Source organism: Saitoella complicata (assembly GCF_001661265.1).
Source record: "Saitoella complicata NRRL Y-17804 unplaced genomic scaffold SAICOscaffold_4, whole genome shotgun sequence".
Lineage (NCBI taxonomy): Eukaryota > Fungi > Ascomycota > Saitoellomycetes > Saitoellales > Saitoellaceae > Saitoella > Saitoella complicata.
The window spans coordinates 272,404-285,676 of record NW_017566995.1 but is presented as its reverse complement, the minus strand read 5'-3'; the positions used below and the strand labels follow the sequence as shown (position 1 = coordinate 285,676).

The 13,273-nt window shown below is 53.0% G+C and overlaps 7 protein-coding genes across 7 annotated transcripts; 3 read left to right on the top strand and 4 right to left on the bottom strand.

The window, feature by feature from the left end:
- Positions 1 to 143: 143 nt before the first annotated feature.
- On the top strand, positions 144 to 817 carry SAICODRAFT_29211 (uncharacterized protein). The gene is made up of 2 exons (XM_019167349.1): positions 144 to 560; positions 615 to 817. Exons 1-2 carry the CDS (start codon positions 172 to 174, stop codon positions 727 to 729), a joined length of 504 nt encoding a protein of 167 aa, XP_019026127.1. The 5' UTR covers positions 144 to 171; the 3' UTR covers positions 730 to 817.
- A 94-nt stretch (positions 818 to 911) lies between these two features.
- Positions 912 to 2,858, bottom strand: SAICODRAFT_5629 (uncharacterized protein; the record flags this gene model as incomplete). Its single annotated transcript, XM_019169435.1, has 3 exons — positions 912 to 1,604; positions 1,657 to 1,769; positions 1,829 to 2,858. 3 exons carry the CDS (start codon positions 2,856 to 2,858, stop codon positions 912 to 914), a joined length of 1,836 nt encoding a protein of 611 aa, XP_019026126.1.
- Positions 2,859 to 3,098: 240 nt separating this feature from the next.
- Positions 3,099 to 4,818, bottom strand: SAICODRAFT_89151 (cyclopentanone 1,2-monooxygenase; the record flags this gene model as incomplete). The annotated part of the gene is made up of 1 exon (XM_019171614.1): positions 3,099 to 4,818. The coding sequence occupies one exon, from the start codon at positions 4,816 to 4,818 to the stop codon at positions 3,151 to 3,153; it is 1,668 nt and encodes a 555-aa protein (XP_019026125.1). The 3' UTR covers positions 3,099 to 3,150.
- Positions 4,819 to 5,432: 614 nt separating this feature from the next.
- On the top strand, positions 5,433 to 7,048 carry SAICODRAFT_5627 (uncharacterized protein; the record flags this gene model as incomplete). The annotated part of the gene is made up of 3 exons (XM_019169434.1): positions 5,433 to 5,446; positions 5,499 to 5,895; positions 5,951 to 7,048. The coding sequence occupies 3 exons, from the start codon at positions 5,433 to 5,435 to the stop codon at positions 7,046 to 7,048; spliced, it is 1,509 nt and encodes a 502-aa protein (XP_019026124.1).
- A 109-nt stretch (positions 7,049 to 7,157) lies between these two features.
- On the bottom strand, positions 7,158 to 8,466 carry SAICODRAFT_5626 (L-lactate dehydrogenase; the record flags this gene model as incomplete). Its single annotated transcript, XM_019169433.1, has 3 exons — positions 7,158 to 7,823; positions 7,882 to 8,315; positions 8,382 to 8,466. The coding sequence occupies 3 exons, from the start codon at positions 8,464 to 8,466 to the stop codon at positions 7,158 to 7,160; spliced, it is 1,185 nt and encodes a 394-aa protein (XP_019026123.1).
- A 168-nt stretch (positions 8,467 to 8,634) lies between these two features.
- Positions 8,635 to 11,079, bottom strand: SAICODRAFT_17426 (PFU-domain-containing protein; the record flags this gene model as incomplete). Its single annotated transcript, XM_019165803.1, has 3 exons — positions 11,014 to 11,079; positions 8,886 to 10,958; positions 8,635 to 8,832 (listed from the first exon to the last, which is right to left on the bottom strand). Exons 1-3 carry the CDS (start codon positions 11,059 to 11,061, stop codon positions 8,635 to 8,637), a joined length of 2,319 nt encoding a protein of 772 aa, XP_019026122.1. The 5' UTR covers positions 11,062 to 11,079.
- Positions 11,080 to 11,316: 237 nt separating this feature from the next.
- SAICODRAFT_23701 (Ku DNA-binding complex, Ku70 subunit) lies at positions 11,317 to 13,251 on the top strand (the record flags this gene model as incomplete). The annotated part of the gene is made up of 2 exons (XM_019166717.1): positions 11,317 to 11,677; positions 11,732 to 13,251. 2 exons carry the CDS (start codon positions 11,317 to 11,319, stop codon positions 13,249 to 13,251), a joined length of 1,881 nt encoding a protein of 626 aa, XP_019026121.1.
- Positions 13,252 to 13,273: the final 22 nt, after the last annotated feature.

Sequence of the window (13,273 nt, the reverse complement as noted above, 5' to 3'; positions counted from 1 at the left end):
TGACTGTTCGTACTCCTTACACGTACACTGTCACGAAGCTCAAGCAGTTGATTGAAACAGGTTTGCAATGTCTCGTGAACTCTTTGTATGGTACTGACAGACTTTGCAGTTCACTACATCCCAGCGGATGAGCAGATACTCATACTAGAAGGAAGGAGACTGCTTGACGCCATGTATCTCATGGACTACGAGCTCAATCCGCAAAGCATCATCGAGCTCCACCGGCAACCTCATATTCATCCGGATCTTCTTCCCCCTACCCCGCAAAGCCCCGGATTCCCCGTGTTTCCGCCTACAAGAAAGCAGAGCTTGGATGATTCCCATACGCGCCTTCGTATCTGGAAGGATAAGAACGACCCAAGGATAAACGACATGGCGGCTGCAACCACTGTCACGGTCTACCCTGTCCACCCGGCCTTGTTTGAAGCCTTGACGGGCGTTAAGGTCAAGGGACGAGCGTCTGTAATTCCCGACAGGTCGAGTGGAGAGCGGAGGTTGAGTGAGGCGAGTACCGAGAACGAGACTTGTAGTCGCTGTAAGCATCGAAGGTCTGAGTACAGGTACGAACCCTATGCAATACATATGGAAATGCGAGCTAACCCCATCATATGAAGGCTTCGTCCTTGTCAACATTCATGCTGTCACGAATGCCTCGCAGATGTGTTGACTGTCAGTCCGCCAGAGAAGAACTGCTGGACATGTCAGGCGGTTGCCGAGGGTATTCATTGATGCACTCTGCTCGTATTTTTATTATTATCATAATACACAGTTCGTATCGCTCACCGCTGGCTTCAATGAAACAACTACATCTGATCCCAATATAACAATGCTTGGGTATCCGTAAACAATGCTCCTCCTCGAATACATAGTCATACACTGATAGTTTCACTTACCAAAACGACAACAAACGCTCACGGCCTTGCCCTGAACACCATGCGACCACCTTTCTTTCCTTCCTCCTCATCAGAATCACTCATAGCACTGTGCACAGCTTCGTACTCGAACGTTCCCCTCTTCTCACCCGAGTCCGAACAAGCTTTCGTCACGTACTTGAAAGTGAAGAGGCTCAATGTTGAAGGGCCGGCATTCTCGTCCTTGCTGGTAACAGGTCTAACCTTTGCGAAGTCCTTGTTGAAACGCTTGCTGACAGCAGCTTTCGCGAAGATATCATCACCGGCTCTGGGAGGGGTGATGGAATCCGACATGCGCATGTCAGGACGTATGTTGTGCGACTTGTTGTCGCCAAGGACAGTTGAATCGACAACGGTCTCCTTCACTGGTGACGCCTCTCCATCCTCATAGATATCGGTAACTGCACCTCCAAGCTCGCCATGTCTTGTAACAATACTCATGTTCAGCCCTGGCACGGGGGCACTCGTGGAGCCGCAGGACTCTTCAACATCCTCACTCGACGTGGACTGCTGCATGATTTCGTCGATTGGGGAGCTTCCTTCGTCTTCATAGGCTTCCGCGTCAAAGGGGCGTAGAAGGTTGACATATCCTGCTTGGTATCCGTTCGCAACAGGAACTTTCTTCAAGAATGTCTGAGGAATACGACCTTCTTCGTCATGGAGGTTCATGAGGAAGATGGCTTCCGCAACGTACTGTCAAAATGGTCAGGGACAGCAACAGGACAGGTAAAACGGCATGATTTACCTTGGGAACCTTCAACGCGGGAACAGCTTTCATCTCTTCCGGCAAGTTGTAAACAATCCATGCTCTGTAAAACGCAACAATTGCTTCCGTAATGTCAGGCTCACCACACAGACCTATGCAACCATTATCAGCATGCCTAGGTATCTACAAAACCACACATCAAGGAACCTACCAAGAAGGGCGATCTGTCCAGTAGTAGCCAGCACCTGATAGGCCTTCATCCGGTCTTGCCAAGTGATGGGATACACCCTCTCGAGCATCTCGACAACAATTTCATCATCCATCTCCCCATCCTCCTTGGTAAGGTCAATGGTGCTCCAATAGGCGCGATTGAGCTCAACCTCATCAAACCCGTCGAGTAGCCCTCCGGCGGAGAGCTTCATAGGTGTTGACATGGTTGAAGAGGGTGCAGGGTTCACGAAGGCCATACGGGGTGTACCAATAATGGGGGTGCCGACATCGACAAGAACATCCGAGGAAGGTGACGCGTCGTAAACAGACGATGCAACGCCTTGAGGTTGGTTGTAGAAGCCAGAAACCAAGTCGTCGGCGGTGAACTCGAGAAAAGTTGGTCGAACACCTTCTGTGCGCAGTTCCTCGGTCGTCTCCACTCGCTCTTCCACTGGGTCCGCAGACGACGTCAACAACTCCTGACACTGCTCACAGTCGCACTCCATGCTCAGTTCAAGGTCATCACTGAGCATCCTGTCGTCGGCTGAACGGGTATGGTGGTACTCCTCGATGACTCTGACATTCTCCGGCGTATCGAGGACGAACATAGGCGCTGGTGTAGGCATTGCCGTAGTCTCACTTGGACCGGTAGACGTACACTGCGGGAAGGTGAACGCGTTGCTTTGGCGGCGGTTTTCTCCGTAGTAGCAGGCCTTGACCTTGTTCTTGCGTGAAACAGGGTGAGACTGCGTTCCAATTGTATCAGACTGTCCTTCGACATGGTCAAACACGGGAACTGTAGAGCTGTTCTTTACTTTTTTCCCGGGATCAATGCGTGCAATCAACTCCTGGACAACCCTCGTCATGTCACGAACGGCAACAGTAGCACGGTAAGCATCAACCGCAGCAGATCTCGAAGCCTCTGCAGCATTGTTACCGATAGCATATAGCGTGTCGAAAATAGTCTGCAATGCTTTGGTTAACGCCGGCGAAAAGTCTGGCGAGGATGGCGGAGGAAGGAGCGGGATCATCGTCGGAAGCGACATCTAGAAGGTTAAGCAGAAGAGAACGAGAAAAGAACAAGAAGGCCAAGCAGAATTGTCGGGCTGAATGCTAGATCCGATAAGAGACGGCTGTTGCTGGGTGTTGGTGTTGGTGTTGTGGTGTGTTCTCGAGTTGCAAACACCACTTCGACCCCCGTAATCAAGTCTGGGGGAGATGCGTACATACGGGGAGGAAAGTATCGGCAAGGATATCGAAATACATGAATAATCTGGTTATATGAACCGTACTTGAAATATTTACTGTAGTGCTTAGCCTTCCTCACAAGTGACTCGCAGTCGCCCCAGCTCCAGCTCCCCCCGTCATGACATACCCCTCATAACCCCTACTCGCAACCTCCTCAATTTCCTTAACATACTCCGGCACCCCGTTCGTCCAATTCAAACTCTCCTTAACCTTCCCCGGTACATTTGCGCCCATATACCAACTATCCGTTTTCGCAAACAAGGTCTTCCCCGTACTCTCATTAACCTTGACCTTCCACTTCTCCTCCGCTTCCTCGGTGGCTTCGATACGCGTGATGTTGTTGCGGAAAGCGTGGGCCATGAAGTCGATCATCCATTGGCCTTGGAGTTCGGCGCAGGTTGCGCCGTTGCAGAAGGCGGTTGGGGCTTGGGGTCCGTAGAGGAAGAAGAGGTTGGGGAAGTGGGCGGTTGACATGCCCAGATATGCGCGAGCTCCGGGTTTCCAGACTTCCTCGATGGACTTGCCGTGGGTGCCCTTGATATCAATGTTCGTGATGCCACCAGTGATCGCGTCGAATCCCGTAGCGAAGACGATGACATCAAACTCGTACTCCTTCCCACCACTCGTCCTCACACCCTTCGGCGTAATCTCCTCCACCGGCGTCTCCTTCAAATCAACCAGCATAACATTATCCTGACACATCTTCTCATAGAACGTCCTCTCCAAACTCGGCCTCTTGGTCCCAAATGCATGCGGCGGCTTCTCCGGGGCCAACTTCTCCCTCAACTCCGGCTTCGTAATCCTCTGCAACACCTTCTTCCTCCAGAATGCGTACGCCTCGTTATTGACCTCCTCGCTCACGTACATATCACTGTACGTAGACAACCAGAAGTTGAATCCACCCTTCTCCCAGATATTCTCAAAGAACGCAGTCTGCTGCTCCGGCGACTCACTCGCCCCCTCCTTCGGATCAAACGTGATGGGGAACCCAGCAAACGTGGTCTTCCGCTTCTCAAATATCTCCTCATAGTACCCCTCCTTCATCTTATCCAACTCCTTGTCGGTAAAGGTACATTGCTTCATCGGCAAAGCCATGTTCGGGGTCCGCTGAAAGACAGTCAACTCCCCGACCTTCGCCGCGATCTCCTGAATGACCTGAACACCCGTCGCACCCGTCCCAAAGACCGCAACTCTCTTCCCCTCCAACCGAACTCCTTCCTGTGGCCAGCGCGCAGTGTGGTACCACTTCCCTTCGAACGTGCCAAGACCGGGGTAGGACGGGACATACGGTTTACTCCCAAATCCCGTACACAAGATCAAGAACCTTGTCTTCACCGTCATCCCATCCTCGGTCTGGACCCGCCAGAGTTTAGTATCCTCATCAAACTGCGCCCCCTTAACCCTGGTATTAAACCTTACATCCCTCCTCAACCCCCACCTCTCATCCACAAACTTGAAATAACTCCTCAACTCTTCCCACCCCGGATACCTCTCCTTCCACTTCCACCCATTCTTCCCCTTCCAAATCTTGGGATCAGAAAATTCGTACACGGGCACGTCAGAGTCGACGCGAGCACCGGGGTACCGGTTCCAGTACCAGATGCCGGCAAAGTCGGGGGCTGCTTCGAATATCTTTGTGCGAAGGCCGATGGAGTCGCGGAGGTGGTGGAGTTGGTAGACGCCGAAGAAACCTGCGCCGATGATGAGGGCGTCGAGTTCTTCGTGGTCGTTGATGTTAGGCATGGTGATTGTTGATGACAAGAGGATGTCGGAGGAGTTCGAACCATCTTTATAACTTGGGGAATCGCTGAGGGGAAGAAGTCATGAGGAGACGACTGTATACCGCATGCATGGATCCGCACCCTGATCTGTCCTCGTGAACGGTCATGTCGCTACCCGGCCGCTTTGGCTGCTGTCATCAGCAACAGGCAAAGCAATGATCAACCGTCAAGACCATCGAGGCAGTCACGGGGCCGTCTTGAGCGCAGGAAGAGGGGAGCATCAGATCAGGTGAGCAACCCGCGAACGCATTGGTCATCGTGTGAGTTCGACGCGCTGCTCCAGCCACACCTTGACATTCAGACCTTAGGCTTGCTAGCGGTATCAGACCCCTCAATTATTCCAATGCTCAACTACCAGACAGACTACTAGGCAGTCACTGGGATCGCCGTAATTAGCAGAACTAGAAAATACTTGACGAGAAGTATGAGCGATTTATATTCAACAATCACAAAGACATCCCGCTCCCGCTCTCGGGCTGCTGCGCCTCCAATATACAACCCGCGCCTCACGTCACTCTAACCTTCCAACAGGAGCTGCCAGCTCATCAGCATACATCCCCAAATCAACAATCAAAAATGTCCTGGAAAGGGTTCGTCTGCCTCCTTTTACCGGGAAAGAGCATGTACTGATCAACGCAACAGCTTAACGAAAGCAGTAACCCGCACCCCCCACCTCATCAACGGCAAAAAATCATCCAACGACGCAATCTTCCAAGACGCTCTAACATCCCTCAAACACGCCCAACATACCCTCGACATCCTCATCTCAGACTCCACCAAACTCGTCGCTGCATGGCGGAAGTTGCTTTCTCCCGATTTGGCAAGTGCATGGATCGGGTTGGCGGAGTGTGATCCGAAGGGGGATGATGGTGGGGAGGTGGAGAAGGTGAAGGCGTTTAGGGAGGTTATGAAGGTGGTTGAGGTGGAGGTTGGGAGGGAGCTGGAGAGGGTTGAGAGTGGGGTCGTTAATCCTTGTAGGCGGTTGAAGGAAATATTTGGGATCGCTGAGAAAGCCATCAAGAAGCGGGATCACAAGAAGGTGTGTACTCCTCCGCTTCTTGTATCATCAGAAGACTAATGAAGATGTGTGATAGCTCGACTACGACCGCTACACAAACTCCCACGACAAACTCTCCTCAAAACCCTCCCTCTCCCCCAAAGACCAATCCTCCCTCGACCGCCTCACCGCCGACCTCGCCCTCGCAACCGAGACTTTCCGGACCCACGACGCTAAACTGCAAGAAACTCTTCCCCAACTCATCGCGCTCTGTTCCGAGTTCTTCGATCCGATGGTCAAGATTACGTGGTGTGTCCAACTCGACTTGTTTACGGGGTTGTATCGGTGTTTGTATGAGTATGCGCCGGGGAAGAACACGGTGTTGGATGAGGAGGGGTGGAGGAGCAATTTCGAACCTATTCGGAGGGAGGCGGAGACGTTGGGGTTGATTCGACAGTTTGAGGGGAGGGATATGGCGAGTACATATCTCGCTAATGATCGGCCTTCCCTGACGTCCCGACTTTCCACTGGAAAGGAACTCGTGATGGGGTTGGGGAAGAAGAAGGCACCGCCGCCGCCGCCCCCGGTGAATCCACCGAAAGGCCGGACGGGGAGTTTGTCTGGGGAGCAGGGAGAGGCGAGGCCGGAGGTACCCGGGAAACCGAGTCTTGGGCTCAAACCCTCTCTTCCCTCAAAACCTACCTTGGCGCGTCCACCGTCCTATGCCTCCGTCGAGGACGAGAAGGGTGGATTAGGTGTCGCAGCCATCACGGCCGGGATGGGAAAGTTGGGTCCCACCATCGGAACCAGTCCCACGAGCCGTCGGGTGAGTAATGGTTCGTTATCGCCACCAACCCTAAAACCAAAACCCTCTCTCTCCCCGAAACCATCATACACCACCACCTCCCCATCCTCTCCCTCCCCGATCTCCGGTGGATCATCCCCTAAACCCCGACCACCCCCGCCTCCGCCCCCCTTCAAACGCGCAACGGGCAACGAGGTCTACGCAACGGCGTTGTATGACTTCTCAGCGCAGCAAAGTGGTGATTTGAGTTTTAGGGAGGGCGAGAGGGTGAGGGTTACGAAGAGGGGGGAGGACGGGGGGTGGTGGGAGGGAGTTGTGGAGGGGGGGGAAGGGGGGTGGGGAGTTTTCCGAGTACGTATGTTAGGGTCGAGTGAGTTAAGGGAGTATTGACATCAGGTATACCCAAGCAGTTGCGCTTCACAACGATATGAACCATTACGCTTCATTATCGTGATACTCAATGTTATTCTATTCGTTCACTCATTCAATCATTCCGTACCTACAATCTCGACAAATTCAACCCATCAATCCTCACCAAATACTCCTTCGTAATCTCCTTCACGCTCTTAACCCCCGCCAACCCCATACACAACAAAAACTCATCATACAACAAACTCAAACACCGCTCCACGCCTTCTTGTCCCTTATAGCTCAGGCCCCACAACACTGGTCGTCCAATCCAGACACAGTCTGCACCGAGTGCGATGGCTTTGAAGATATCGGTGCCGTGACGGATACCGCCGTCGACGTGGACGGGGATTCTGCCGCGGGCGGCGCGGGCTACGTCGGGGAGGGCGTCGAGGGTTGCCATTGCGCCGTCGAGTTGGCGGCCGCCGTGGTTGGAGACTACGACGCCATCAACGCCGTGTTTGATCGCGAGCTCGGTGTCTTCGGCTGTCGCGACACCCTTGATCCATACCTCCATCTCCGGATGACATTGTTCCTTTAGCCACTCGATATCCTTTTCCCAGCTTAGGGTTGGGTTTGCGGCGTGGGTGTGGAATCGGACGGAGGCTTTCTTGGAGGTTGGGGGGTCGGCGGAGGAGGAGTTCCCGTTCTCGTCGGGGAAGTTGGCGATTTGGAGGTGTGGGGGGAGCGTGAATTGGTTCCGGATATCGCAATTTCTGCGGCCGAGGACGGGGGTGTCGACGGTGAGGAAGACGGCCTGTATGACTTTATCGGCACTCTGTTTGTGAAACGACTTAGGTACGAGGGAATCTTACCTTGTATCCCGCCTTCTTGGCTCTCTTCAACAACTTCTCCGTGTGGTGCCTCTCCTCGAATACGTACAACTGAAGCACATTGTCGTTCTCTCCACGATGCTCAGCAACCTCCTCCAATGTCGTAGTCGAAAAACTACTCAACCCCATCACAGTCCCAAACTTTGCCGCCGCCTTCGAGGTGGCGACCTCACCTTCGGGGTGCGCAAGCTTCTGCATAGCTGTCGGGGCTATCGCGCACGGGAAGGGAATGGACTTCCCGAAGAGTTCGATCGAAGGATCGCATTGGGAGACGTCGCGGAGGACGCGCGGGCGGATACGGTACTTCTGGAAAGCGTCGAGGTTTTCGCGGAGGGTGGTGCCCTTGTCCGCGCCTTCGTTGTAATAATCGCGGGTTTGCTTGTCCATATTCTCCGCAGCGAGCTTCTGAAGCTCATCTATTCCCATCCGTCAATATGCTATTCGACGTCCCAATCAGCCGAGGAGGGTCATCGATGACGTACCGATAGTCAAGCACTTTGTGTCGTGCGGCAGAGGATCCCTCCTCTTGACGGGACTCTTCTCTGTCTTCAACTTTGCAGCTACCATTTTGTCGACTTGTCTATTCTATGATTTTTCACGTTGGCCTCGAGGAGTGATTCGTCTTTTGTACTTGGGCTGCCCGCGAATCTAAGGCATCCCGAACTGTGGGGAACGTGGGGAAGATCCTTATGCCCGGAACAACCAACCTCCGAAGACACAACTCAAATATATTTTCTAAGGAAGGGAAGAGATAATCTCCTCGGCAATCTGCTTGATCCTAGGTTCTTTTACGCGTCCAGCGGCTCCTTGAACAGCAGTCTTCGCGTCGAAAACGGCCGCTGCCTCGGCGATATCGGGAGAGTTGTGCGTCAGCGTTCCCAACGCGACGAGCGCCCGGAACAAGGTCTCAGAATCGGTTTCGCTTGAAATGATCTGTACATGATCGTCAGCATCCTTCAATGTTCTCGAGAACAAAAGAAACTCACCGTCGCAAGCTGCTCCAACAATCCCAGTGAATGATCTCCCTCCTTCTCTCCGTGAAAGAGTACCGCATAATTCAAGAACACAGTCGCACTCGCCACCTTCAAATTCCTATTCGCCTCGACTTCGCTTCCAGCCCTTACCGCATCGTAAAAATCCTCAAAATGCTGCACAGCCAATTTCCTTCCCTGTTCTGCCTCAAACAAGTTACCCAGACCGCGAATGGCGAGCATACCATTCGTCTCCCTCTCCTTACTTGTGATAGGTGATCCATCCAACTGTCCGGCCTCAAGTAAAATTTGCACGATATCTTTGCCTTCAAAGGAGGCAGATGAAGCGGCAGGAGTAGCAGCCACCAGCAATCGTAACAAATCAACACCGGGGAATCTCAAATTCCCAGGCCACCTCGTACCAATCTTGACCGCAACCGCCAAGCCATTCTCAACGACACTGCTCCCCTCACTTAACGTGTGGCTCTCCAAGAACGTGATGACAGCCTCCAAGTCGACGATTTCCTCAGGGTTGAGCGAGATACCCTTTTCGCCAGATTTCAGCAATTCCGCATTGACGTCGAGCACCTTCTTCTTCAACGCAGGAAGGTTCGCCTGCGTCGTCGAGAGGTAGATCTTCTGCGGCAACACCTTAGGGACCTTCGGACTAGCCGTACTCGCCGCTCTCGAATGATACGGATCTTGGAACGTAGCCGGCGCTGGCGCCGAACTCACTCCACCCTGCGGAACATACCTCGAAGCATTATACGGATCCGCACCACCCCCAGGCGCAGGAATCGCAACCCCGCTCGAATTCTGAATAATAAAATCAACAACCTGCTGCGTAAACTCCTGTTGCAACCCGTTCCTCTCAATAAACCTACCCGCAGCATCCCACGGGTTCTCCCTCGCATTATAGGGGAGTTTGAGGGGTGGAGCACCCTCTTGGACGTCCACGTCGAAGACGTAGTCGTATTCTTTGCCTTCGTAGATCTGTTTGCGGGAGGAGCCGACGGCGTCGACGACTTCGCCAATTTTTAGCCATTGGGATTGGCCGGAGGACCATTGGTGGGCTTCGACCATGGCACCGACGCGGACCATGAGGACTTGGCCTTCTTTGGTACCGGGTTGGGTGAGAGCTTCGGGGCCGGGTAACTTGTCCTTCTGCACATCGCCGACCTGGTTAGATGGGATGGCTTGTGCGGCGATTGTCTCATTGTACTGCTTCAACGTAGCTTCATCCGCGACACGAGCTGGATCCCTGGTAAAGACGCGAACCACACCATCACTCGCTCCAGTAACCACATCTCCATTCGGAGCGACCGCAACGTCCCACACACTGATAGCAGGGTGGATGATTGTCTGTATGCACTCTCCATCTTTCCAAACTCTCAAACTGCGGTCCTCACCACAACTCACGATCTCGCCCGTGGGCAACGCGGCAACGGCATACACGAAACTGGTATGTCCATACATCGTCTGCAAAAGATGTCCGTCCTCGCTCCAGACTCGTACGCTTCCATCATTCGAGCAGCTCGCGAAGCCAACGGCAGGGACTCTGCAAAGCCCACGCACGACATCCTCGTGACCGGTGAATACGGCCACTTGCTTGCCGTCTCTCCAGAATCTGATCGTCTTATCCGCGCTACCCGTTAAGACCTCATTCTCGCCAACGGCCAACACAGCCCACACGGTAGCTTCATGTCCTGTAAGCGTATGCTGACACTCCCAATTCTTCCACACCTTCGCCGTAGAATCCCAAGAACCGGAGACGACCGTGCCCGAGGGAAGTACGTCAAGCGTACACACATTCTCCGTATGCCCGAAGAGAACATAGTTGCTATCGTGCGTATGTCCAGGTTCCGTAACGGCAATTAACTTGTCTTGACCACCGCTTACGATCAATCCCTGTGGGTGCTTGTCCGACCGGGGAATGTATGCCAAGGAATTGACGAAACCGCGGTGCACTGTGTAGACTTCATGTGCCTCAAAAGGACCATTTTCCGCTTTCCGGACGAAGGAGCGGACGGTGCCGTCACGGGATGCCGAGAGGACGATGGATGCGTTTGGGGAGGTTACGGCGCGGACCTGTATGTTGCCCTCAGTCAGTAGACAATGCGACGACAAAGATTTAGGAGCATACGTCTTGCTCATGACCTGTCAAACTCGCTGACAGCTTGAATTGAGCCATAATTGAGGGTATATGGAGTTTGTGTGTTTACCTCCCTCGGGACGTTCGTATATGAGCCTACGTCAGCGCACAGTCGACCCCATGAATTTTCAGGACAATTGGAGAGGAATAAAGAACAACTGGTTGGATTTTAGAAGACCTTGGCTCTATGTAGTCCTTCAGGAAGGGCACACGGTGTAACGTAGACACAATTAAGCTCAATGCGGAGGACGCTCCCCCAGGACATAATATCAACCACAAGAAGAGATCAAGACGATGTCGACCCCATGGCAACCTCCCGAAGACTTCGACGATGACGAAGACAACCAACTGGACGACATTCAATACCAGAACCAGAAGGACGGGACGCTATTCATGATTGATGTCTCTAAATCTATGCTCAACCCTGACGACGAGGATCCTACGTCAAATCCCGTCAGAACTGCGTTGGAGTGCGCGTATAAGGTGCTATTACAGAGGATCATTAGTAATCCAAAGGATGTGATTGGAATTGTCTTGTATGGGACGGAGCAGACGAAGGTGAACGAGGGGCAGACATATTCGAACATATACATCCTCCTTGCTCTGGACGTGCCAGACGCGCAGGGTATCAAAGGACTGAAGACGATTCTTGAAGGTGTGTATGCGCACCTTTTATGAGAAAAGGATCAATGCTTACGTTATCTTACAGACGAGGACGCGTTCAACGAACTCTGCACCCCCTCCGAGCGTCCCGTGTCAATCACCAACGTGCTCTTTTGCGCGAACCAAATCTTTACCTCAAAAGCCCCCAACTTCAATTCCAAGAGACTATTCCTGATCACCGACAACGAGGATCCTCACGCCTCCAACCCACAAGCACGTAAATCAGCATTCACCCGAGCACGAGATCTCAACGATCTCGGTATCAGAATCGAGCCGTTCTTTATCAGGAGCGGCGAAGGGAAGTTCGATGTAAGCAAGTTTTGGGAGCAAGTCGTGCTACCGGCAGATGTGGAGGAAACGGAGGAAGATGAACCCGAACTGGTGATGGACGCAAAAACGCGTTACAAACATCTCCTCTCGGCTATCACCGCCAAAAGCGTCCCAAAACGAGCTATATACTCTGTCCCATTCGAACTCGGCCCCGGCTTCCAAATTGGCGTCAAGGGCTACATCTTTTTCAAACGCCAGGAAGCAACGAAGAGCAACTACGTCTGGACTCGCGGCTCAATCGCAAAACTCGTCGAAACCAAATCCGAGATGGTCTGTCAAGACACCACACGGACCCTCCAAACCACCGACGTCAAGAAAGCGTTCAAGTTCGGGGGTGAGCCTGTCGTGTTCAACAAAGACGAACTCACATCCCTCCGCGTGATCGAGGATCCAATTCTCCGTCTCCTCGGATTCAAGCCATTGGATTATCTGAAATTCGAATGGAACACCCGCCCGTCATACTTCATCTACCCAACCGACGCCGACATAACCGGCTCGATCCGCACCTTTTCCGCCCTCCACAAACAAATGCTCACCTCCTCTCGCATGGGGCTCGCCTGGCTCGTCGCCCGCCGAAACGCATCACCAGTTTTTGTGGCCATGGTCGCGTCGCAGGAAGTTACTGATCCGGAAACAAAAGTCCAAAAACAACCTGCGGGGATACATTTGCTTCCACTCCCTTACGCGGACGATATCCGCTTGTTCCCGGAAAATACGACAACACGCGCTCCTGACTCTCTTATCGACAAAATGCACGATATTGTCGCATCGCTATCTATCGGTGGCTACCAGCCGGAGAAATACCGTAATCCGGCACTACAGTGGCATTATAGAATCTTGCAGGCTGTTGCGCTGGATGAGGATCTTCCGACACAGGGGGAGGATGATACGATTCCGAAGTATCGGGGGATCGATAGGCGCGCGGGTGATCATATCGCGGAATGGGCGAAGGAGTTGGAGAAAGTCAGCTTCGTCACGACCTCTGTTCCCGTCAAAGCACCTCCCGCACGGAAACGCGGAGCGGATCATGGGGAGGATGGTGGCGAGGGGAGTGTGCCGAAGAAGAGGGTCAAGGAGGAGCTGACGTGGGAATATGCGGCGATGTTGTACGAGAAAGATGCGTTGAGCAAGTTGACGGTAGCGCAGATGAAGTCTCTTTTGGTGGAGAAAGGCGTGAAAGCGCCGACCAAGAAGGATGATTGCATCCAGGCGATGGAAAGGGTATTAGACAACTAGGACATTTGGCCGGAGTTATTTC

Excerpts from the sequence above, each read along its gene's own strand:
- SAICODRAFT_29211 (XM_019167349.1), top strand. The coding sequence starts at position 172 with ATGTATCTCATGGACTACGAGCTCAATCCGCAAAGCATCATCGAGCTC. Across the intron at positions 561-614 it reads CATCGAAGGTCTGAGTACAG|GCTTCGTCCTTGTCAACATT; the intron begins GTACGAACCCTA and ends CATCATATGAAG.